We start from the raw sequence: 23,375 nt of genomic DNA on the forward strand, positions 1-23,375 counted from the left end.
TTGGGTAGATTCCTGCCCAAATTACAGCAGCATGTAGAAATAAACAAGTTTCCTTTTCTGAGCAAAGGTGTGATGTTGAGGCTAAAGCTGAAGGCAGCAACAATGTGCCTTGGGGAGGACTTTGCACTGAACCAGCTAATACTTTACATGCCCTCATGTAAGCAACTCACCTCAGCCTGAGCAGTAATCACCCACTTACTTGTGGTATGTAAAGTGCTTTTAAAGCATAAAACATTCAATTTCTGATCGACACATAAAACCATAAAGCATGCATAAAGGTTTTGGAAAAGGAAGTCTGTCTACACAACGTGCACTAAATACAATATGAACAAGTTACCCTGAAAGCGGTCATAAAGCTTAGCCTTAAGAAACAGAGAAAAAATTGATAAAATAGCCCTTCAGATTTTTGGAATTTTGCATTCGCATCACAAGACATTCTGAAAAAAAAAATCTTTCTTGTAAGCTATTTGATATAGCTGCATATTCTAATATTTTTTTTTTAAGTATAGTAAGTTTATACAATAAACTTGGCGTGATTTTTCTAAACTGCAACATTTTGCCTTATTTTTTCATTAACAAAGTACCTGAGAATCACGCCTTACCAGAAAATAGACAAAACTTGAAAAATACTTGCCACATTTTAAAAATTTCATTTATTTTTTATTAATTCAAATGAGTCAGCCATAAAAAGTGCAAACTGAATAAAAGTTCATAGGGCAAAATGGTTTCTGTGAATAGAGGATGATGCTTCCAAATACTAAATGTTTGTCTTGTTCATGCTGTTTTGCAGGTACATGTATCATCAACACAGAGACAGGTTTTTACTGAAGGTCCTGAACGCAGTTTACAAAGGTAGGTGTCATATCTGCTTGTGATAGATCATATTCCTCTAATGTAAAAGCCTCAATGCCAGCTACTCTGAAGAGAAGGAATTAGCTTAAAATTATTTCTCTTGATAAATTTTTTTCTTGTCAAATGAACACCTCTGAATGCAGGCCAAAGTCCTTTAGGAAAAAACAGTTTCACAGGAAGCAATACTAACAGCTGACATTGTACTCTACATAGCTGCTCTATGCTGACATTGTACTTTCAAGCAGGTGACATTACTTTGATAACTGCGCTTTTGCAATGCAGAAGTGTTGCCTTCTCAAAGCCATAAGAAAGTATAAATACACCACCCACTTCATGTGTGTTCAAGCCTCTATCTGCTAACAGTAAAATGACACCAAGTGCTCATAAACAACACACCTGTATATCAGCAAGAGCCTGTGACAGATTTGCTTACATGTGTTGTTTTAAACCTTCAAAAACCTACATACAATTAAATGTACATTTCTTTTGTGTATTTGCTTAGTATGCTGCATAACTAGAAGAAACACAACACAGTCTTGAAGCTTAAAACATTCAATCCGAACACATGCTAATGTGGCTGCAAGCCATAACAAACAGATTTTCATTTCTTTAATACAAAGCTAGACTATTTAATACTACAGTAAGAAAATAATCGTGTAGTTAACACCAATCAAAAATGGTTGACAAAGGTTACATAAAGCTGAAAGACAGTAATTCTGATGGCACTTCTATGGGATGACAAACTTTTGCAGTACATACATGCAATATAAAAGTAAAGTTAAAGGCTCAAATCCTGGAGGATGTACAGGCGTATGTTTTCCAATGAGTATTTTGATAATTTTCAGCCTTCACATTTACTTTCTTCAGGCTGTAGAGTATTTCTGCTGTAACTTACCACCCATCTCCAGAGATATCTCCAGAGACAAGACTGAATCAGCACCACAGCTCACTGCCAGCGAAATTAGATGGGAGGACTCCACCAGCCTCCTGCTTCCAACTTTCTTTCTCCTGTCAGGAGGCTGGGAGAATCTAACAAGGATAATTTCTGAATTTAAATCTTCATTTTGCAGTAGCAAATTTAGCTGAGCCATTTACCCTCAGTATCCACTAGCTCTGCATGAGTCTCTGTGTTATTGAGCTGCAAACCTTGAAGAAAGAAGACTGAAGATATTTTGACAACACTGTACTTTCCCAGAAACAAGGGATAAAACATCCACATGATTAGACTGACTCCAGGACAGCCTTTGAATTGAGATAGATAAAATCAGCCTTCAAAGAGCTGACATGCAGGGAAATTTTCCAGCAATCTCAAAATGCCTCACAAACATGTGCTGTTCTGCATGAACATCTTGGCCCAAAGCTGGTACTTTTTTACATCTTGTGCAGTCTCACTTCCATCAGTCCATCTACAAAGACATTAAATTAGCTCAAAATCTAGCCTTCTTTTTCCTGGTATTAACACTTTCATCATGATCATATTGTTTCAAAAATATCTTGTAAGAGAAGCCTTACTGGCTTTTTTTAATTTGTCACTTATTAGAATTTGTCACTTATTAGAATTACCATTTCTATTTTGCATGGCATTATCTGGCCTTGTGGCTGACAGAAGAAAGAGGAAAAAAACCCAAATCTTACCGAAGATTTTAAAAACTCTTCTTAAAGTATTGAGTCATTGATTTCACATTAATGTTCCATTCTTTCATAGGGTCTCACAAAGCAAATGCAGAAGTCCCTTTTTATAAGTTATTTTGCATTTGCTGGTTAATTCCATATAATCTTTATTGGTATGCATTCTCTGCACAGTTGTCATGTGGATAAAAAGCAGCACAGGAGCTATTAGTGTCTAACTTGACACCAAAACCAAGCTTCTATCTGACCTACAGATTTGATTTGCTATAAATAAGCTATGCAGGCAAGTAGTACAAAACAGTCTATTCCTATAAAAAGATGATGGGCTGCAGAGTACAACTGAGTAGAGTAAGGTTTGTTTCACTAATTGTTACCATGCTGTGGACTGACTTCCTATTTTGATGGAAACAGTTTTCTCTGCTCTGAAACATTATGAAAAAAAAAAAAAAAAAAAAAAAGCTAGAGCTGCTTTCTCCCTACCAAAACAAGTCACTGCCTGTCATTTCATTAGTTTTTTACTTTGAGACTAACTAGTTCTCTAGGTACCTGCTGGGGGTGTAAGATGAGACGGTCAACCAAGCACCACAAATTTGTCTTTTATGGCAATTTTAGACCTTTGGGAATACTAGTTCCTAGTGGAATCACAGGTGTGTGCAAGTCTGGAACTACCCTGCCTCTCGTGCTTGTCAAGAAAAACATATTTCCTCGGTGTGGTCTTGGTTTTCTCACAGTTGGTGTGGAAACTTCCTTCAACTCAAAATCATAAGACAGACATGTCTTGGTCATTATATGCAGAAGACAAACACACAACAACTAGGGTTTTTTTAAAACATACATCTCCCTAGCCCTTGGTAATTAGAAGATTTTGAGAAATTCTTTGTTTTTCTGCTCAAAACCATATTTGGTATATCTGATTGCCTTCTGTTGCCACACAAGTTGCAGGTGCTCAGTTTTTCCACAACTGTGGTGGTTTTAGTCATGATATCAGTGCAGAAATATGCAGGTTTTCTTCAAGCTCAGATCCATAGCTGTGACCAACAATCAGGCTCTTAGATGAGGAAATACATTGCTTTGCTTTTTCTCTTGTGACTTTCTCAGGTAACAAAGTACATCACACCCGTGCATGTACCTTTGTGTCCCCTTAGGTCAGTCAGAGTGGCTCTGGGAATAACTCTCTACACACAGGGCCTCATTTTGCTCTCATCGGCTACTAATGGCCTAATTCCAATGAAAATACATCAGTAGAACTCAAGTCACAGCTGACCCACGGCTCATGGGGACCAACGCTAAAGTCTGCCTGAAATCTGATCCTGTGCCAAAGAGCCTTGTGCCAAAGTCTTAAGCCACACAAGAAGTGGAGAGAAAGAGCATGGATGTGTCAATCTGCATAAGATCCCTGGAAAAGGATCGCAAAATCTGCTCCTGTACCTTAATTTTAAGGACTAAATAGTTTCAGAACTAATAAAAATATGTTTGCTCACGTTATTACAGTCGTGCTAATGCAATGTCATGTTCCTGGGTATAGGTTGATTAAAACAGGGGACAGAAAGGAATTTTTCCTCCTTCTGATTGTGTATATTCCAAAATTGTGGAGACGAATTTGGGCAATGCTTCACATACCTTTGAAGCATCAGATATTGACTGGAATGAGCCAGTGGAGTTGGTGAATTACACCTCAGCTCCATTACGACAAATCCTGTGTTTCCATGTAAAAGCACAAGGCCACAAGCAGTCACTTGTGTGGCTTGCATTTAAGGCTGGCCCTACAGATGAGGTTCTGAGAGGAAGACAGTATCAGTTCTCTCAAAAACAAAAATGCTGATATGAAAATAAACATTTACAAGGGGAACAAACTATTTAAAGTGCCAGAATAAAATCTCTTCAGCTCTCTAACTTTTACACTTAAAATGTAATAAACACCCACAGCAGGAGCTAACTGGACCAGTTTTTTTCACCATGTTCACAAGAATTACTAATCTATCAGTCTGGTATGGAAGCCCATTAAAAGCGGTACCAAATAGGCCACTTCAAGCAGGTATTTCAAGCCTACAAATAGTGGCACACTTTCAAAATACTTCAAGTTCCAAACTACAAATTTTTATGATATTCATTTCTAAGTAACAACGAATTTAACAAGGACTATTACCACCTTGCTAAAGCACACTCCCATGCTTTCATAAGTAAATGGCAATAAAGTCCTGGGGATTGCTAAAGCATTGGTAGTTTATGAAGGTTTTGTGCAACTTTTACATTGTAGTTAGAAAAGTCAGTTTGCCGCAAGGACGTATTTCAAATCCTGCTGTGTGGGACTGGCACTTCCTAAGATTATTGCTATTTTCTAAAATTGTAAATAAGCACCAATTAATGAAATTGTTTTCAAGTAACAGCTAACCTCAACATTCTGCAACGTTCACCATTTAAGTTATACTAAACATCCTATAAAGATAAAATGCATCATTTGGTATCTGTGGAAAACATTATAGATGCAATAATTTCATCTGCATCTGCAGGACTACAGCATGCGCTACTGGGTGCTTTGCAAATTTTGCCAAATGAGTATGATCCTGTATTGCACACACTTTTTTTTTTTTTTAAATCGGAAGGGTTGAATTAGTTTCTAAAATCATAAATAAGCCTTCTATAATTCTAAAAACCACGCTGAACACAAACTCCATTTGGAGTGACAGTTGCCATTCACATTATTGCAAGGTTTGAGGTATTCTTGACAGGAAAAGGCACCAGTGAAGTTCTTGGATCCAGATGTAACTGCATCACAGGAATGTGTTCTGTTAACGCCCTATTGAAGAAAGAGACACATTTCAGTACAACTATTTATTTCTAAACCTCCAAATTGGCTTTGCTTCAAGATGGGCACACATTCATACTGTCTGAAATCCCACACCATCACCACTTAGGTATCTCTGGATTCTGAAAGGCATGGAGCCAACAGGCATGCAGATAACTGTCTCTTGTGTAGGGAAGAGAACAAGCTTTACTTAATATAAACTGGCCACAATAAAGGCAACCAGCAGGGAGAACTCATGGCAGTGGTCCGAGCAGAGTGAAAAACAAGTTCTTCTCCAAGTCAGAAATTTCAGCCTTTTTCCAGAAAAGGAAGGAGCTACCCATTTTAAAAATAAGACTTGGACAAGTATTTTAGAGTCAAAGACCTTCAGCATGTTATTTTTCTCTTTACTCAGTCATTCAAGAGCTTAATGTGAAAACCATGAGCCATTATGAACTAATACGCTCACTTACTTGGGCTTGTGCTCCTCAGGGGTGAAGGACTGCGGCTTCGAGACAACTGCAAGACAAATAGAAAAGGAAACTCAGGTGTGCTAAAGAACCGTACCCAGGAAAGGCACCTGGGGACCCACCAACATTCAGAAAATTTGCACGTTACTCTAGCAGTGCAGTTGCACTGCTACAAAGTCAAATTCAACAACTTTCTAGTTTTAATTTCACACCCTGCACATGCACAAAAAAGTGAGTCTTAACCAAAGCCTGTAACATTTTTAATATTCACATTTTAAGCTAAGGGCACCTATATCAATTTAATAAGATAGGGCTAACAATTAGAAAAAATATACTTCTTTTTACAGAAATAATTAAAAATAATGTGCAAGTATACCATACACAGAACTCTGCTAAGGTTTTACATAACTTATTAGTACCACCTCAATTCTTCCCCTTTTGCCCACCCTACACTGATTTTCTGCTCCTCTGAGGCATTAGAGGGTAAAGTTACATTACTAATTTGAGGAGGCAGGGACCATGTGCTGTGTACTGCAAGATGATGAAAACACTTCCAGGTGACACAATTAGTTACTCAGAAGGGTAGCGAGGCAAGGGGGAGTAGGGGGAAAGCATTCTGAGATCCACAATTGATACTTCTGAGAACTTCACTATGATCCACTTCTCATACAGTATCTCCACTGATAATTATACCAGGCAATAACTGTCAGTTCAACTTCACCTCATTCCAGACCCAGCAAAGGCATTTATTCCCAATGTTAAAATGTACATGTGGCACATGAGCATTTTTAAAAGGTTGCCTACATTCTGAGTTTAAAATACTTGATGCTGTTTATACTACAAGCATTTGGCTGGGGCTTACGTGGTGGGCTAGAAGAGGACCAGGGCTACTGCTGCGGCTTCGGCCTCTGCTGCGACTTCTACTTCTGCGAGACCACTACAAGAGAAGAGTTTCACAAACCTCTTTTGAGAGAAAGCATTTCACAAAGACAGACTGGGCAAGCAGATTTCCCATGCTGGAGACAAGTCCTGAGGACAGAGGGTAAACACAGTAAACTGCCCCCTTAGAACAGGCTCTGCCGACAATCATACATCTGCATAACGAGTACATTAAGGCAAATGGAACTGTTCATCCTAAATACAGGATGAGGCACTAAGACCTAACTGATATTTGATATGCACAACTCCAGCCATATAGGGAACAATGAAGAATTTATCTTTTTAAATTTTAAAACAGTGTTTAGATCCTATTACTTCCCTTAATATGTTCCTTAAAGTACATACCAGAGCTCCTCTTTTTGTGACTGCCTCTCCCTTCAAAATTACAACATCTTTTTCCATCAGAGCAGGCCATACGTGATAGGCCACCAAGAGAGCTGTGAAATCAGAGTCAAAACTACGATAGTACCTGTTGAAACACAGAGCACAAGAAATGTCTGCATGTAAGTGCCAAAAGAGAAACATGACGCTTCAAGCTGTGAAAGCTGATAAAAAGCAGAATACTAGTTAGAGCTCATAAGCACATTTCTTGACAATATTTCCATATCACAAAAATAAGTATTCTTTAAGTGAACCTGTAAAAGAAATGCATTTGTAAGACAGACTAAGCAGAATATACTGTCTGCTTATACTGAGAGACACTCCAATAAAGCCATCTCACACTGCAGAAAGCCACTAGACCATATTTTTGCATAAGCCACACACAAGGTCCTTGGGCCTACTGACAGATTAAATCTCCTATGCAGCATTTTGGCAGTATAGTCATCTCATCTTCCTGAAATAACTTGCTAATACAAGATCCCTATAGAGGATATTACAGAAATCCTCTATCTCAACTATAAAGTTACATTCTAGTCTCTTAAGAGACATGAGGCAATTTTATTAGCAAGACCCTTAAATATTGATAATGAAACAGTGACTTTTTAGCTAAGAAAAAAATACTTTGAAGGCCTGTATTAACATACCAGATATATATTACCTCCCTAAGTGTGCAATATTGGCTGAATAATACATGTCTGGTTTTGTGGATTCAAACTCAAAACAAATACCAAATAACTGAAAGAACAAACAGCAATGCATTAGTAACATACATACAACAGCCACTTACATAAAACAATGTTGTAAACTGAGGCATGAAGTTCTGCATGGAGGAAGGTATAGGGTATGAGGAGGTTTGGCCAGCCCTTTATAGAATAGCATCCTACATAACTAACAGAGCTATTTTAATTTCTACAAATTTTGTTCCACTTCTGTGTATCACATCCATATGCTATACATGTAAACATATATATGCCACATATTTATCTATACAGAAGAATAGATGTGCATATGTCTCCCACAGAAGCACATAGAAGAACATTACACCCATTTTTTGAAGACAAGAACATTACACCCGTTTTTTGAAGACCACACACATAAGTAGGTGGAGAAAGCATCCCAAGCCCACAGCATTGCTGCATTCTGAACTCGGGCAACTTGGGTATCACCCAGCTCACTGCCGGGCTTTGGCAGGATCATTAAGTAGGTACCTATGGCTTTTCACTCTCCTGTTGAAGGGCTACTTTTACCTTCTCTATTTTCATCCTTGGCTTCTCAAGCTCTTCCCCATCTGGGTTCCATTCTGGTTTAAATTATTATTAGAAACCTCCTTATTGCTGTGGCTTTTCTTGCTTTTGAGAGGAATTTTTTTGAGCTACCAATCCCATTAGTCTTCCTGAAGGCATGGAAGTTCCCTGCAGTTACCTGCCAGCTAGCAAAGCAGCCAGCCCTGACCCTACAGAAAAAAACCAAAAACTATCTTATCGTGCATTTTTTAAACAAAATTCCCATTTTTAAAAGGCATTTTTCTTTTTGGTCAGCTCTAAACCAGAAGAGATTGGGGAGTATTAAGATCCGTACATCGTACAGCAGCCACAGCCTGGAGGTGACAGCACACATGGTGATGATCCTGGAGGCAGACAGAGACTAAATAGGGAAAAGAAAGCTGATCATAATTTTCCTCTTAAAGGACAAGTTAAACATTCTCTAGAGACTGAAGTTTATCCAGAAAATTGCTCTGCTGTTCATTAAAAAAAGCTGCTAACACTGTTCTACATTCTGGCATTTATATACCATCATAGACCTTAATATAAAATTCACTACAAATCAGAAGTATTTTCCCCAAATTAATATTTAGCAGCAATCTCAAACCTTTATATTAATTAGGAAAGAAGTAGACTATAAAACTTGATGGATTTTTTTAAACAGTAATAAACTGACTGAAAATAAAGAGTTCTTACTTGGTCTCACTGAAAAGTTCTCCATCAGTACCAAAGGCAATATCAAGAGGAGGAATGAGTGTCTGCATGGAAAAAGCCACGCGGCACAACTCTCGAATCAAAGTGCTGATCACAATGAAATCAATTTCTGGTGGAAATGAAATCTTTGGGTTGATGTTCATTGAGCGAATTACTTCCTGAAAATAAACACAATTCAGTAATTTGAGCTCATTAACACTTTTATTCATGGGTAAGTATGGAAAACCCTCCTAAATATGACTCTCAGCTTTCTCCATTAAAAAAAAAAAACCACAAAACAGCACAAGAAGCTCCCAGCAATGTTGTCTTAGGCTATTCCAGAAAATACTAGCTTCAGAAAGAACACAGTTATTTTTAGAAATAAAGTATGAGCTACATCATCTGTATCAACCTTAGGAGTGAGATGCAGCTTTTCAGTAGAGCACAGAATTTAAGAAAATTATGAAATTTAGCTTACATTTATTTGATTATGACAGTTACACTGTATCTTGCCAAAATATCATTCTGGCAGACAGAGACATTCTAGGCACTCACAAATAAAATAAGTGATTACTGGGCCATACCACAATATTATTTTGGAAAAGAAACTGCTACAAGACATAAAATCCATGCACTAAACTTTTTTTCCTTCTTCAGGTTACAGTGCATTTCTAGTCTACACACTCTGAATTTATGAGCTACTGAAACAGATTAACATGTCACTTCCTCAACGCCCTTGACTTACATTGACACTGGCTTGAACGTCATACAGATCCTCATGGCGAACTATGTAATCCAGGACAGTGTCTTCAAGTGACTCAGGCCCCGAGTGACCTAGAGACAGAGTGTCTCTCACACGTATTTTGAACTGCCTGTAGGCCATCTTAGCCGCATTAAAAGATTCCTGCAAACACGAAGAACATCTAGTTAAACCCAGAAGACAGATTAATTTTTTATCAGTTATCTGAGAGGATGAACTTAACCCAGTATTATCATTGTAAGGAGGAATATAAAATGCTGCTGTAAAAGTGAAAGTTAAAAATAGTACTCATCTGGGCAGACTTCTCTGATTAAATCAAGTGTGATTTATTTGCAGAAGACAGGACTGAAAAGCTTCCCACCTATCTTTCTATTTTTATGTAAGATTCCATCACACACTCACAATCAATGGAATTACATTCAAAGATATCAAGAGCAGAATTCAGTAATATAATGGCATTTCACGTGCACAGCCTATCAGGTCAGACAGGAGCACCTCTTGTCTGTTTGGCAGAAAGGTTGAACTGGAGAGTGTAAACTGAATGACAGCTGTGGGAAAAAAACTTCAGTAATTTCAACGTGCTTGGGATCACATACATGAAGAGACACACTGCCTCTCTGACACAGGTTTGTGCTACATCCATTTTATAGAAAAGACGACTAAGTACAGAAAAATGAAAAATTTCTTCAGACTCATGGTAAATGTGAGGTATCTAGGTAATTTCAAGGGACCAAATAAAACTATTAATAGAAAAGCGCATAGCTACAAGCAAGAGGAAAGCACAACATGGAAAGGTTTTTAGCTTTCTAAAATGTAGTATTCCCAAAATAATTCATCTAAATGAGGCGGTGGTGTTTAGTGCAGGAATCATGTACCTTTCAGAGCCATTCATTCTTATGTGCCCCTTTTAGCACCTGTACTGTAGATCACTGACCCTGTCCTACTGGTGGGACACGACAGTCAGAAAAGGACATCGAGAATTCAATGCAAAAGTGTGAGGGGAAGAAGATAAAACCAAAAGGGAAAAAAGAAGAGAAGTTTTCTTCTCCATACTTCACAGAAATGCTAATTTACACAAAATTTAATCCAATCCAGCCATAATATTTTATAAAAACAATATTGTAAATATTGTAAAACAATATTGTAAAACAATATTGTAAAATATTGTAAAACAATAAATATATTTTTCTTACCACAGCTGCAATGTATATTATCCTCTGCACCATCTCCATGTCACTGATGTATGTCCTCAAAAGGGTCTCTGCATCCAAGCGCTCTTGAGCATAAATGTCACCGAAGCGAGTTACGAGGCAGGCGCGGCGTGAAGCGTTTGTGCGCCTGGCTCGGCCCGGGGAGCAGCTCCTTGGGGGAAGCAGATTCGATGACTTGATCTCACTGCGCCTTGGGGAAGGAGAGCGGCTCCGTGCAAGCCTGTGACAGACATGGAAAGAAGCAAGAGGTCACTTCACCATCCTCAGATGCTTTTGCCCAGTGCACAGGATGAGATTTTGAGCTGACATTATTAAAGAAGTAAAGCTGCCGCTGGTTAGTCTAATATGAAGGCATTTGTGTCAATACATTTTATGGGCTAGAGCCTGAACAACAAAATTAAAGTAATTCCTAAAGCGTGTACAGCCAAGCACTTTGTTCTGGGGAAACACATTTTTAACTAATAATGCTCCGGAGATTTGTTCCTCCTTCAGTACCACTGAAGAGTTGTAAAGTTAAACAAGTGAGAATGTAACCAGTTCCGCCATGTAACATTATAGTATTCAAAGACAACAAACAATTAAATTAACTACCTCTTTTCATACTGTAGGGTTGCTCTCAATGTATTTTGTAAAGCTGCTCTCTTTGCTGTTTTGCCAGAAACTTAACATAGCTGCCTAAAATTAAAACATTTGGGCACTAGGAGAAATCACTGAAAGAGTTTATGTTGCTTCCTAACAAAGTACAAAAGTCTAGCTTTTGTTTATACTTCAAATGAGGAGGGAATTATGGCTGTCTAACGTGAACAATTTCTATGATTCAGTGACTTCCCTGAATAACACCTCTACCTGCTCTGGAGAACAGAGTTTTGGGCATCCAGGATAGTAATCTCATCCCGCAGTATTTGAATCTGCTGCTCATAGTCATTCAGACGATCTAACTTCCTCAGGGCGTCCTCCTCTTGGGCACGGGAAGTCCTCAGACTTAACCACACAGAATAAAGTCAGTCACAAGATGTCCTTCTACCAATGCAAACCATCTATCAGTTAATCCTCATCATCAAACAAAAAGAACAAAAAAAGACCTGCAATACTGAGCATGTTCCTTATACTGAAATACAGGGAAATGAAGAGTTTTAAAAAAGCATACTCCAAACCATACTCTTAATTACCCTTTAAAATGTAAAAGTGTGGTGTGGCAGGAGACTGGATACACTACACTTTATGTTACAGGAGAGATCACTGGTTAACATTTGGTGTCCTTGCATTAGCTCAGATGATGAGGTCTAAGAAAGAAATGGGTTTTTTTCTCGTATTTAAGATGTTAACTAAACCAGCTCAGTTTTATTTCCCAGAGTTTAAGACTCTAGGTATTTTCTTGTATCAGGTCCTTGGGTTCTTTTCTTTGCTGGAATATATTAGTCAAAGGATATGACCAATGCTGTTATTCAAGTAATACCAAAAGCTAAAGATACCTCTTCTGTTCGCCCAAGGAGAAGCAATGTTTCTTAAACATTGGCAACCAGTTAAGCAGGTTTACCTTCTGTCCTTTACTCTTACTTAACGTTAGAAAGTATCTCAACATCTGTTTCCCCTCCTAACACAGACATTACTGTTGTTTTCCATTTTCTAAAAGAAAAAAAAAATAAAAGAAAAAATAATTTTTTTTTTTTTTAAAAAAAGTATGCTTTCTGTTCATTCTGGAGGCATTCAGTCTGTCCTTCCTTTTCTTTACTGAAGGACCCTGGCGAGATTTTTGAGGCTCTGAACCACTGAAAGCTGTAACACCTATCAATTGACAAGCTTCCCGTTCCAGTCCTTTTAAGCAGCGTGCTGACAGAGACCACAGGTGAGGCCAGCGCATCTGCTAAGAGGAAAGACCATCCTTCTAATCTGGGTAGGGAAAGCTGCAGATACTATCACAATCCCATGGACATCCTTAGTCAGCTCCTCCAGCAGGGACTTGTAGCAGAATACCAATAAAAGAGGGCTAAAGAATTCTAATATAAAGAACAACTGCGAAAGGAAAGTAGATTTGGGAAGGCAAGTTCTAGAGACGGAGGAAAATCATTATGTACCCAAAAAAAATGCTTTCCTTAAATTGCCATGATAGACAATGCAGACAGACCATGCAGTGTTAGTAACTATCCAACAGAAAGGATAAATAAAAGTACTTCTGTATTATTTTCTTTTTGCTATTTACCCCTATTCACGTGGAGGGGTTTCAGAAAGTTTTAAAGCAATTTTTGATGGTCTTTATCTCACTGCTGTGAGATCCACAAAGCTTCCATCTTTTCAGCATGACAACAGACAATGATTACGAATACAAACAGATGCTTAATTATAGGTCTACCTTAATCAGGAGAGGGGAAAAACAACAACAACACACACACGAAAAAGAAAAACAAGAAAGCCTATGACAGACTTAAACCAGCAGAAATACCTGCATCTTTCATCATTCATCACAAGTCACATGGTAAGGCACAAACATAAGAAAAGCCACCACCGAAAACAAACGTTTCTTTCTTTGTAAGAAAAACTAAATACCGCAAGTAAAAAAAAAAACAACTTTAAGACAGACACATTTATGAATTACCAATGCTGACTTTTATAAGCCTTAACACTAATCCTTTCTATGCTAATTAAATATATGCAGTATCCAGAGTTTCCTCTGTTTTACTGTTCATTCACTCTACTGCTAAATATTCATCCGAAATGAAGAGAGTATTTTCACTTTTCTGTTAAAGACATGTAGATGCTAAAAAAAAAATTGGAACAAACAAGACAAAATATAGTTCTTAGAAAAATCAGAAGAGTTTTCATAACCCACTTTTATTTTAAGGCTATAACTAGTGTTTTAAATGCCACCATCTAACCATTTAAAAATAAAATAGGCATCTTCAGCCAGTGTCCCAGGAGAAAATACAACAGCCTTGAGAATTTGTGTCAAGTTTCTGCTTAATGCTGTTTAGATAATGAAGCCCACTGCTACACTCCAGTTTCAAACAATTCATTACTGATAAAGTCCATCACAGTTCTTGGGTTAAGCCTGATTCATTCAGTCAGATTGCCTTGAAATTCAAGGCAAGGGCAACTCCACGTATGTGATTTTTGGCCACATGCCTGTGTAACCTATTTCTAAGAGCCCCCTGCAACAGCGACACTACAAGGTCTTCAGGCAGCTAATTCAAGCTCCCATGTTGGCTGTTATCAGTTACAACCATGTTTATCAAAATTTCTTCCTGCCAATCTATATAATAGGTCCTCTGCACAGCGGATAAAGAAAGAAAAGTCCTCTTGGCCTCATTTACTTCCAAGTGAGTTGTCTGACTTTGTCAAGTTTGACTAGACCTTGGCACGAGTCTAAGTACCCTAGTAATAAGCTTCCATTTGTAACAGTACTAATAGGCTTTTGTTCAGTTTGCATATAACAGCTTTTAGTGCACAATTTTTTGTCTTTCCCTGAATAACTTCCAATTACTTTTGAATGTTGAACATTATTAATTTTAAAAAATGTGTATTTTCCTAAATAATTCTACAGGAAATAGCTAAATCCTGTTAAAAATAATATATTGATATAACGAAAGCTTCTACTGGCTATAGAGTTTAATTATACTGAGTCTACACCACATTTGCTCTAACAGCCCAGCAGACCAAGATGTCTAGCAAAACATTTTTCAATTTAAGTATGCAAGAGAGGCAGGCAGACTGTAGATAAGAGGAATGAGATCATCAGCTATTCCAAAAGTCTCAAAAAACAAGTTTACGGACAAAAGTGCAAAGGGCATTCCTGGCAAACTGTACCTTGTGCAAAAAAAAAAAATCCATCCCTTAAGTGTCACAGATCAGTCCTGACCTCACTTTCTCTACTTTTAGAAGGATTCCGGTTTCGACAGGCAGGTAAAGACTAGGCAAACCTGATTTCACCCAACTAAAAGGATTCAAATTTTGAAAAGATAATTCACAAAACATGAAAAATAGCACATTTGATCAAATCAAAAATTGACTACCCAGGCAGAATATGCAAATGTACAGTGTCAACTAAACTGTGAGCAAACATGAACCATAAGTATGTAGAGATTATGGAATTTCTGAATTTATGGGAAGACAGGAATGTTTTGTTCTTCTCAGTAGTACAAATAGCAATATGAATTTCTGTCCAGTCTACATTAAGACCTACATATGGGAATTGTGAGATGCTTTATCCTCTACTAATAGTTCTAACCAGGAAGGCAGCAGTCACGTTATATCTAAGAATCAAGGAGTTATAAGAGCTACTTTTCACCCAACAAATCCAAAGACCCCATTTTATAGGAATATGAGTTTTTACCCCAGGTAGCCATCAAAAAAATTAAAATCCTAGCAACCCACTTGCTAGGAAAACCCATGGATGAAATCTGACAATTAACATTATTCTAGAAGCAACGATAAACATTCAGAGATGAACAAGTGATATTCAACTTGATCATGGAAGTAGAAACTCTAATGGCCTGAGGTTTTTTCATTCGCTCATCTTTATCAGTAGTTCATCCTCTCAGTTGCCCTAAAAGGAAAGATAAACTCGTGTACAGTTATATCCTTTCCTGCAGTGTAAGCAGCAAAGTCAAATTCCCTCCATTTTTGAAAGTAGCAATGTTATTTTTCTGAAAGGCTACAAGCATCTATTTAACAAGTACGGCTTGTTAAATTCCCATGGTTGAAATGTCAGTTATTGAAAGAATTCACATGTTGTTGGAATTAATTTCAACTACCTTGTATTCTTTTCTGATAGTATAACACACAAAAACCCAAACAAAAAAAGAGACATAGGCTACATTTCATAACAGTGAAGAATTATTACTGCTTCTGGAAATGCCTGTAGGTCAAGCCACATAAGGAAATTATAATAGTTTTAAGGACAACTGTATTGAAACTGAAAGGTTAGGTCCCTTAGTTTCACCCTTACTGATCCAGATTAACTTCCCAGATGTGACCAACACACTTAAAAACTCAAAAATACCATTTTTAAACCAGAAACACTGACATTGCCAATAGCCATTGCTTCTGTGCAGGCAGGCAAAAGGATTTGGCAAAATGGTCTAAAAGAAAAAGCCATATAAAGAACTTTATCTTAAGACAGACAGACTGAAGTGTCTTTTGTTTAAGACACACACTACTTCCAAGAGCATGATAGCAAATTGCAAACAACAGTTTCCAGCTATATTCAGAGTATGGTTCTCTCCTATTTAATTTCATATACAAAATTCTTATGCTATCAAGCTGCTAGTTTCAAAGTAATCTTTCCTCTGTCCTAAAGAAAAAAGGACAGAAGTCCAGCCATAAAGGTTCTTCTCACATGGATCTACTTATGCTAATTCTCTGTATATAACAACAAGAAACGAAGCCGCAGTATGTTAAGGTGCTAGACTTATTTTTTGCTACAGCATAGGAATAAATGGAATAAACGGAACCCACTCAGGTAAATGACAGACTGTGTCCCTGCATGCTGACCTTCTTCCACAAATACCCCAAGATCCAATTTTTCTTACGCTGCTTTTAGCTGAACAATTTCATCTTCTGCTGCCAAAGCAGTAGTGATTGATTTGGTCTTTGTGTCTTCAAGAGCCAACTGGGTTTTTGCCAGACTGCAAGAAAAATTAATAAACTTCATGGTAAAGGCAGAGATTCTACCAGAGAATTTAATATGACAAAACGACTAAGCAAACCAAGTCCATACCAATTTAACACATGAAAACAATCACAGTGGGCTTTGTGCAGACTATCGGCACACAAATAGCTTATAAAAAGTCATATCTGACTAGGCAATAACAAAATTATTTTGCTATGACCCATTATTTACATCAAGACTCAATTCCAGTGTCTCCATCGATTTCAACAACTAATAGTGCTCAGAATGACTACACTGTCCATAGATGAGTTATCCTTGGACATGAATTCTCTTTCTCCTGCACTTGTCCCCTGCCTACCAATAAGTACAAAATCATTATTCCGTACTGCATGACCTTGAAAGGATCAGTTCTGAAACTTTCACGCATGACTTCATCTCTGCTTGAATTACCTCTTCCCAACCCTCCACCTTCCAGACTTCTGCCGTTGCAAACCACAGCCAACACCTCTGACCTGACTGCACAGAGAAATGCAACCCACAAAACTGTACAAAAGCTTTACCATTGATTTCCCACTTCTCGCAGATCACCCAGAATGACTTTTTCTTGTATTGCAAACTGTCACACACACACTCCGATCTGTATTAGTGATTAACTTTCCTTGTACTCCTGACCTTCACCATTCAACACTTTTTTCCAGCTCATCAAACAATCTCTATCTACACAGGAGCATAGGATGAAATGTATCACCCCTAAATCAACCTTTACTTACACCTGAACTACAGAATGGCTGAGGTTGGAAGGGATCTCTGGAGGTCATCTGGTCCAACCCCCTACTCAAGTGGGGCCACCTAGAGCTGGTTGCCCGGGACCATGTCCAGATGGCTTTTTAATATCTCCAAGGATGAAGACTTCACAACCTCCCTGGGCAACCTGTGCCAGTGCTCAGCCATCCTCACAGTAAAAAAGTGTTTCCTGATGTTCAGAGGGAATCTCCTGTGTTCTAGTTTGTGTCCATTGCCTCTGGTCCAGTCACTGAGCACTGCTGAAATAGTCTGGCTCTGTCTCCTTTACACCCTTCCTTCTGGTATATACATTAATAAGATCCACCAATCTCGCATAGATCTTCTCTATAATTGGAAATATCAACAGAAAACAACTCCTTCGCTTATTTTTTTTGTCCTCATCTTCTTTTCAGGGGGATGCACTGATCTTTAATTCAGGGTTGAGTGAGAGATTTTTTTTCATAGTGAAAAATTAGAATGCCTGCATTCATCCAAGATGAGACATAAAAGATATTAATATGCATTGGTGAATAAGGGAAGAGCAACTGATGTCATCTCCCTTGCCTTCTGTAAGGCCTTTGACACAGTCGCACACAACATTCTCCTAAACAGGAGACATAGGGATTTGATAGATGCACAAGGAATTTGCTGGATGGCCACATCCAAATAGTTGCAGTCAACAGCTCAATGTCCAAATGGAGATCAGTGACAAGCAGTGTCCCTCAGGGATCTGTGTCGGAACAGGTACTGTTCAATATTTTTATTAATGACATTGACAGCAGGATCAAGCACACCCTCAGCAAGTTTGTGGATGACACCAAGCTGACTGGTGAAATTGATGCTCTTGAAGGAACAGATGTCACCCGGAGGGACACTGACAGGCTTGAGGAGTGGGCCCCTGTGAACTTCATGAAGTTCAACAAGGCCAAGTGCAACATGATGCACCTGGGTCAGGGCAATCACCAGTATCAGTACAGACTGCAGAGAAAAATGGATTAAGAGCAGCCCTGTGGAGAAGGATGTGGAGAAAGTGGTAGATGAAAAACTAGAAGTGAGCTGGCAATGTGAGTTCAGAGCCCAAAAAGCCAACCATATTCTGGGCTGCATAAAAAGAAGCATTGCCAGCAGGTCAAGGGAGGGGACTCTCCCCTTCTACTCCCCTTTTGTGACACCTCACTGGGAGCACTGCATCCAGCTCTGGGGTCCCCAACACAAGACACACAGGAACCTGTTAGAGCAGGTCCGGAGGAGGGCCACAAAAATGATCAGTGTTGCAACACATCTCTTGTGAAGAATGGCTGAGAGAGTTGGGATTGTCCAGTCTGGAGAAGGCTTCATGGAGACCTTATTGCAGCCTTTCAATATTTAAAGGGGGCTTATAAGAAAGATGGAGACTTCACTTCTTACCCCTGTCCTAGTGACAGGACAATTTCTATGAAATTTCTGTGAAAGCAGTAGATATCTGAAAGATTGGGATACAAGATAAAATATTCTGTTGACCCTCTTTCCTCTAATCTAGCTAATACAGTTTGCAGTTCTGAGAAATTTATATTCCTGATATCACTTAGTATAATAAATTGAGAACACAGCACTCCACAAAATGTGTTTTATGCAACTGGACAAAAACTGTTCAGTCCTAGTCGCTTATTTGAAAATCTGTCTCTCTTTCTCCCTCCATCTTACCACAGTGGGTTTTGATCTTAGATGTTCACATACAGATTACATACCATAACTAATTATGACATGCTGCAGGTCCTTCAACAGGTGTTGCACTATAGCTATTCAACTGATTTTTATCAAGGTTTGCTCAGCAGGCAACAATTCATTGACTATAATTCCACTGGGATGGTCATGCACTGTAGAAAAACCTTTTGTGTAGAATACTGGCATGTTTTCCAACTCCCTCACCAGAAGCAAAACCTACCAAGTCAATTCATGAACATGGGTATGACTGCATCATTTGTATCCCACTTTGGACACACACAGACAATCCAGAGCCTAGATGTATTTCGAATATCTGCTTTTAAGCCAAAAATGAAACATTTTACAAATCTCCATCAGTATTTAGACGTCAAGAAAAACACACAGCCTGTTGAAAAACAAAAAAAAAAAAAAACAAAGAAAAAGAATCACAACTAATTCCCTTACTCTTGTTGCACATTGCTGAGCTGTAGACGAGTTGAAGTCAGTTCTTCCTGCAGCTCTTGTAGTTGAAACGTCTGATTGCTGGCCAGCTCTCTCAGCTGCCTCTCTTTCTCAATTGAATCCTACAATGAAACACAAAATCAAATTGCTTGAATGTGATACCATGATGGACACGAGAACTTTTCCCCCCTTCTGGTGATATTATAATGCTCAGATACTAAACAAAGATTGTTTTCTTCAAAAAAATAAAAGGAGTTCACAGATAAATGCATGGAGTTTATACAGACCTTCAGCTTACACACGTATTTTCACAGTGTTAGGTTTTTACTGATAGAGATATGGTATAAATACTTCTGTGATGTCTTTGCAAAGGTAAATGTAGCATAATTCTTCTCCTAGAAAAGAAAAGCAGTAGAAGAACAGCTCCTCCTACAAAGCAAATTCCTCCATATTGTCACTCGTTGTGAAACAGCATAAGCCCTAGAAGGCCAAAAGTAACTTTAATGACCTCTTTGATTTCCCTTTCAAAGGAAATGTAAGATGAGACAGAGAAATAGCATAGTTGTCTCCATGAGCAACTAAGGACATATGTCACCAAGCAAAATCAGGGAGGGAGGCTATTATTAACAGTATGTTATAAGAGTTCTCCTGCAGGTATAAATTCACACTGTTCTGTTTCCTTAAAAGAAATTTTCTACATACCTGAGTGAGAGAGAGGCTGTCTTCAAAGTGCCTTCCTGAAGCAGCACAGGAAAAACAGGTCCCTAGCCATGGCAGAAGACGAGTTTTTATTGTTTCCACACCTGCATAATGCCCACCTAAAAAAGATACATACATTAAGAAACTGTGAGAACACTTACAGAAACAGCCAGAGCTTGAAAAGATGACACTTGTGAAATGTGTTACTAGTAAGACAAGGCACTGATTTACCTTCTCTAGATGTTTCATTGAGGATTGTGAAGAGCTGCCCTTGAATCTGAGAGTTCAATTCTATTATTTCACAGCATCGGTTGAGATTCTGATCACAGGAATTAATCTGTAAATTAATGTGTATTAATACATCTGCCTGGGCTTTCCTACTTGAAATTATTCCTGTTATGATTATGACTTTTTTCCTATAATTACATCTTCACAACCTTTTCTTACTGCATCCACTAGAATACTCATCTTTAAAAGGTTCACATTGGTAATACGCAAACAAACAAGACATCAGGACTTGTATCACCCAGTTAATTCACTATGTGAGAAAACTTGCTCCTTTCCCCACCCATAAAGAAGATGCAACCACAAATATGTCTAAAAGATGACTCATAAAAACTGCAGATCCTTGTTAAAATCTTTCAACACAGAGTTTTTAAAATAGTAAGATGGGAGATTGTTGGATGAAAAAAAAAAATTAGTCTAAAAATCTGATTTTCCGTATGAGCTGAAATACTACCTGTAAGGCTATTATCTTGCTTTGTCAACAGCCACGTGAAGCCTCCATGCATTTTTTTTTATTTTTAAGAGCTACCAACTGAAACAAATACAACTGAAGAATGGACAAAATCCAGCATTATACCTAGATGTAATTCTGAAAAGGAGTTGACAGGGTTAGTCTGTCCAGTATGCTACTGCACTCACCAGGAGAACACATAATTAGTACCTACTTCCTTAATCTTTATCCATAACCTGTGTCTCATCTTCGACATAGATCACCCTCTCACTCTCTAGGTCTTCGGGCTTTCCTGGCTCCATATGGTTTTCACAAGCTTCCAAAAGAGCTAAAGCTCCCACCCATGCCCCTGTCAACTCGCATTTTGATCACTGGCACATGCTTTCCCCTGGCCTCAAGGAGCAGAGTCTCACCCTGCTACCCTCCACCAGAACACCACTGCAAAGTGCATTTTTCCAGCTCATTGCACAGACATAACACCCATGGTGCTTCCATCTGCCAGCTCCTCCTTTTCTGCAACAGCAGCCTGAAATTGCGCCCATCTTCTTTCCCAAGACCTCAGACACTACTCTCACCTCATTTATTTGGGAGAGTTCAGCTCCCACTATTGCTCAGGCCTCCCCAGTTCTACCTCCACCACCCATTTGCAAGATTTTTAAATGCACGCCTCTGTTCTTCCTCCTCTGGTGTTCTGCACTCTGTGGTAGCTTTACCAGCTACTCTCAAACTCCTCCTTAAAACTGTCCTTTGCCATGAGTCTTGCAGAGAGTTACACTGGTCACGAATATGCCGTAACTCATACATACCATGAAGCAAAAAAAGAACTGACTTCCTTTGAAAAGGCTACATGTCTGCTCAGCACCTTTTCTCAGCAACCATAGCCATGAGCCTGTAGCCATCTACTGTGTTCTACGAAGATGATTAGGAGCCTACAGCACTTTTCTTATGAGGAGAGACTGAAAGAGCTGGGTCTGTTCAGCCTGCAGAAGAGAAGGCTGAGGGGGGATCTCATCAATGATTATAAATATCTCAAGGGCGGATGTCAAGAGGATGGGACCAGACTCCTTTCAGTGGTGCCCAATGATAGGATGAGGGGCAACAAGCACAGGAGGTTCCATCTGAATATGAGAAACTTCTTTACTTTGAGGGTGCCAGAGCACTGGAACAGGCTGCCCAGAGAGGTTGTGGAGTCTCCTCCTCTGGAGACATTCAAGACCCACCTGGACACATTCCTGCGCGATCTGCTCTGGGTGAACCTGCTTTAGCAGGTGGGTTGCACTAGATGATCTCCAGAGGTCTCATCTTTCCCTAATTTTACACCTTCTCTCTTGCTTCTGCTGTTTTGCCTCCTCAGTATTCTGTTACTTCTTAGTCCTCCATGCATCCTATTACATCCACCTGCAGCCTTCTCCTTGCCCATACCCAAAACTCTCTCCTCACACGTGTGTCCCCCTTCCGCAGTCCGTCTGTGGCAGTGCTGTCTTGCAGCCGCCCCTCAGCTCTCTCAGGTTTCCCACCCAGAAGATCCAGGAGGCTGGATGAGCCCATTCTCACTTCCAACATCTTTTTTCCTCATGTTTTCCTGGCTGCTCCCAGGCCACAAGTGATTCCTTCTGAGCAGATCCTCACCCGTGGTCCTTCCATCTGCTGGTCTTTTACCACAAAACTCTTTTCTAATCCAGACTCAGTCATTACAACTCAAGTATCACTTCTAACCTCTAGCTCTGGCTTTTGGAGAACCTTGTCACTGGCAAAGACAGAGAACAGCTGAAGCCGTGGGTGCTACAGGCACTGGGTGTTAACGTCGCCATAACTGGGTGCACGCGTGGGTCAGACATCCCGAACTGGCCTTTCGGACCCCAAGCAGTGGCCGCTCCCGGCTCCCCGCGGCCAGGACGCGGAGCGGCGGGTTCGGGTCACTCCCGGGGCCCGTGTGGCCGCCGCCGCTCCGCGTCCCGCCGTCACCGGGGAAACCGCCGCCCGGCCCGGACACCGCAACGGCGCCGCTGGGGCGGCCTCCCGGCCCCGAGCGGGGACGCGGGCTGCCCCCGTACAGCCCCCGGCAGACGCGGAAGCCCCGCCGGGGCCGCGGCCCACCTCGTAGTCCCGGTACCAGTTCTCCAGCTTCTCCTGCAGCGCCCGGCAGCTCTCCGCGCACACCAGCCTCCTCAAGCTGTCGGCCATGGCCGGCTGTCAGCTCGCTCCCGGGCTTGGGATGGGGTGGGATGAGCTGGGCTGCGCTGGTTCCCCCGGCCCGGCCCGTTCCCCCGGGAGCCCCCGCGGGCGGGCGGGCGGCGCGGAGCTGGTACCGCCGCCCCGGGCCCGCTGCTCTGGGCGGCGCCGCGTTCGCGCCGCCTTTATAGTCGCGATTGTAACGTGGGCCGGGCCCGGCGCGGGCGCCAGGGCGACGCAGGCTGGCGCGCCG

General features: G+C 40.0%; 1 protein-coding gene across 5 annotated transcripts; it reads right to left on the minus strand.

The window, feature by feature from the left end:
• Positions 1 to 634: 634 nt before the first annotated feature.
• Positions 635 to 23,233, minus strand: SPATA18 (spermatogenesis associated 18). Of its 5 annotated transcripts, XR_010606181.1 has the most exons (14): positions 23,048 to 23,233; positions 20,446 to 20,551; positions 20,218 to 20,333; positions 19,519 to 19,637; positions 16,508 to 16,603; positions 11,829 to 11,963; positions 10,965 to 11,202; positions 9,757 to 9,915; positions 9,015 to 9,190; positions 7,021 to 7,144; positions 6,599 to 6,673; positions 5,740 to 5,785; positions 5,221 to 5,278; positions 635 to 2,258 (listed from the first exon to the last, which is right to left on the minus strand). XR_010606181.1 is itself a non-coding variant. In XM_065634749.1 (13 exons), the coding sequence occupies exons 1-13, from the start codon at positions 23,132 to 23,134 to the stop codon at positions 5,271 to 5,273; spliced, it is 1,485 nt and encodes a 494-aa protein (XP_065490821.1). In that variant the 5' UTR covers positions 23,135 to 23,233; the 3' UTR covers positions 635 to 5,270. The 5 variants fall into 5 exon arrangements, 4 of the variants coding, with proteins under 4 accessions (XP_065490821.1, XP_065490823.1, XP_065490824.1 ...); XM_065634749.1 differs by having other exon boundaries at positions 635 to 5,278; XM_065634751.1 differs by lacking the exon at positions 16,508 to 16,603 and having other exon boundaries at positions 635 to 5,278.
• Between the last annotated feature and the right edge of the window lie 142 nt (positions 23,234 to 23,375).

Source organism: Caloenas nicobarica, chromosome 4 (genome assembly GCF_036013445.1).
Source record: "Caloenas nicobarica isolate bCalNic1 chromosome 4, bCalNic1.hap1, whole genome shotgun sequence".
Taxonomy (NCBI): domain Eukaryota; kingdom Metazoa; phylum Chordata; class Aves; order Columbiformes; family Columbidae; genus Caloenas; species Caloenas nicobarica.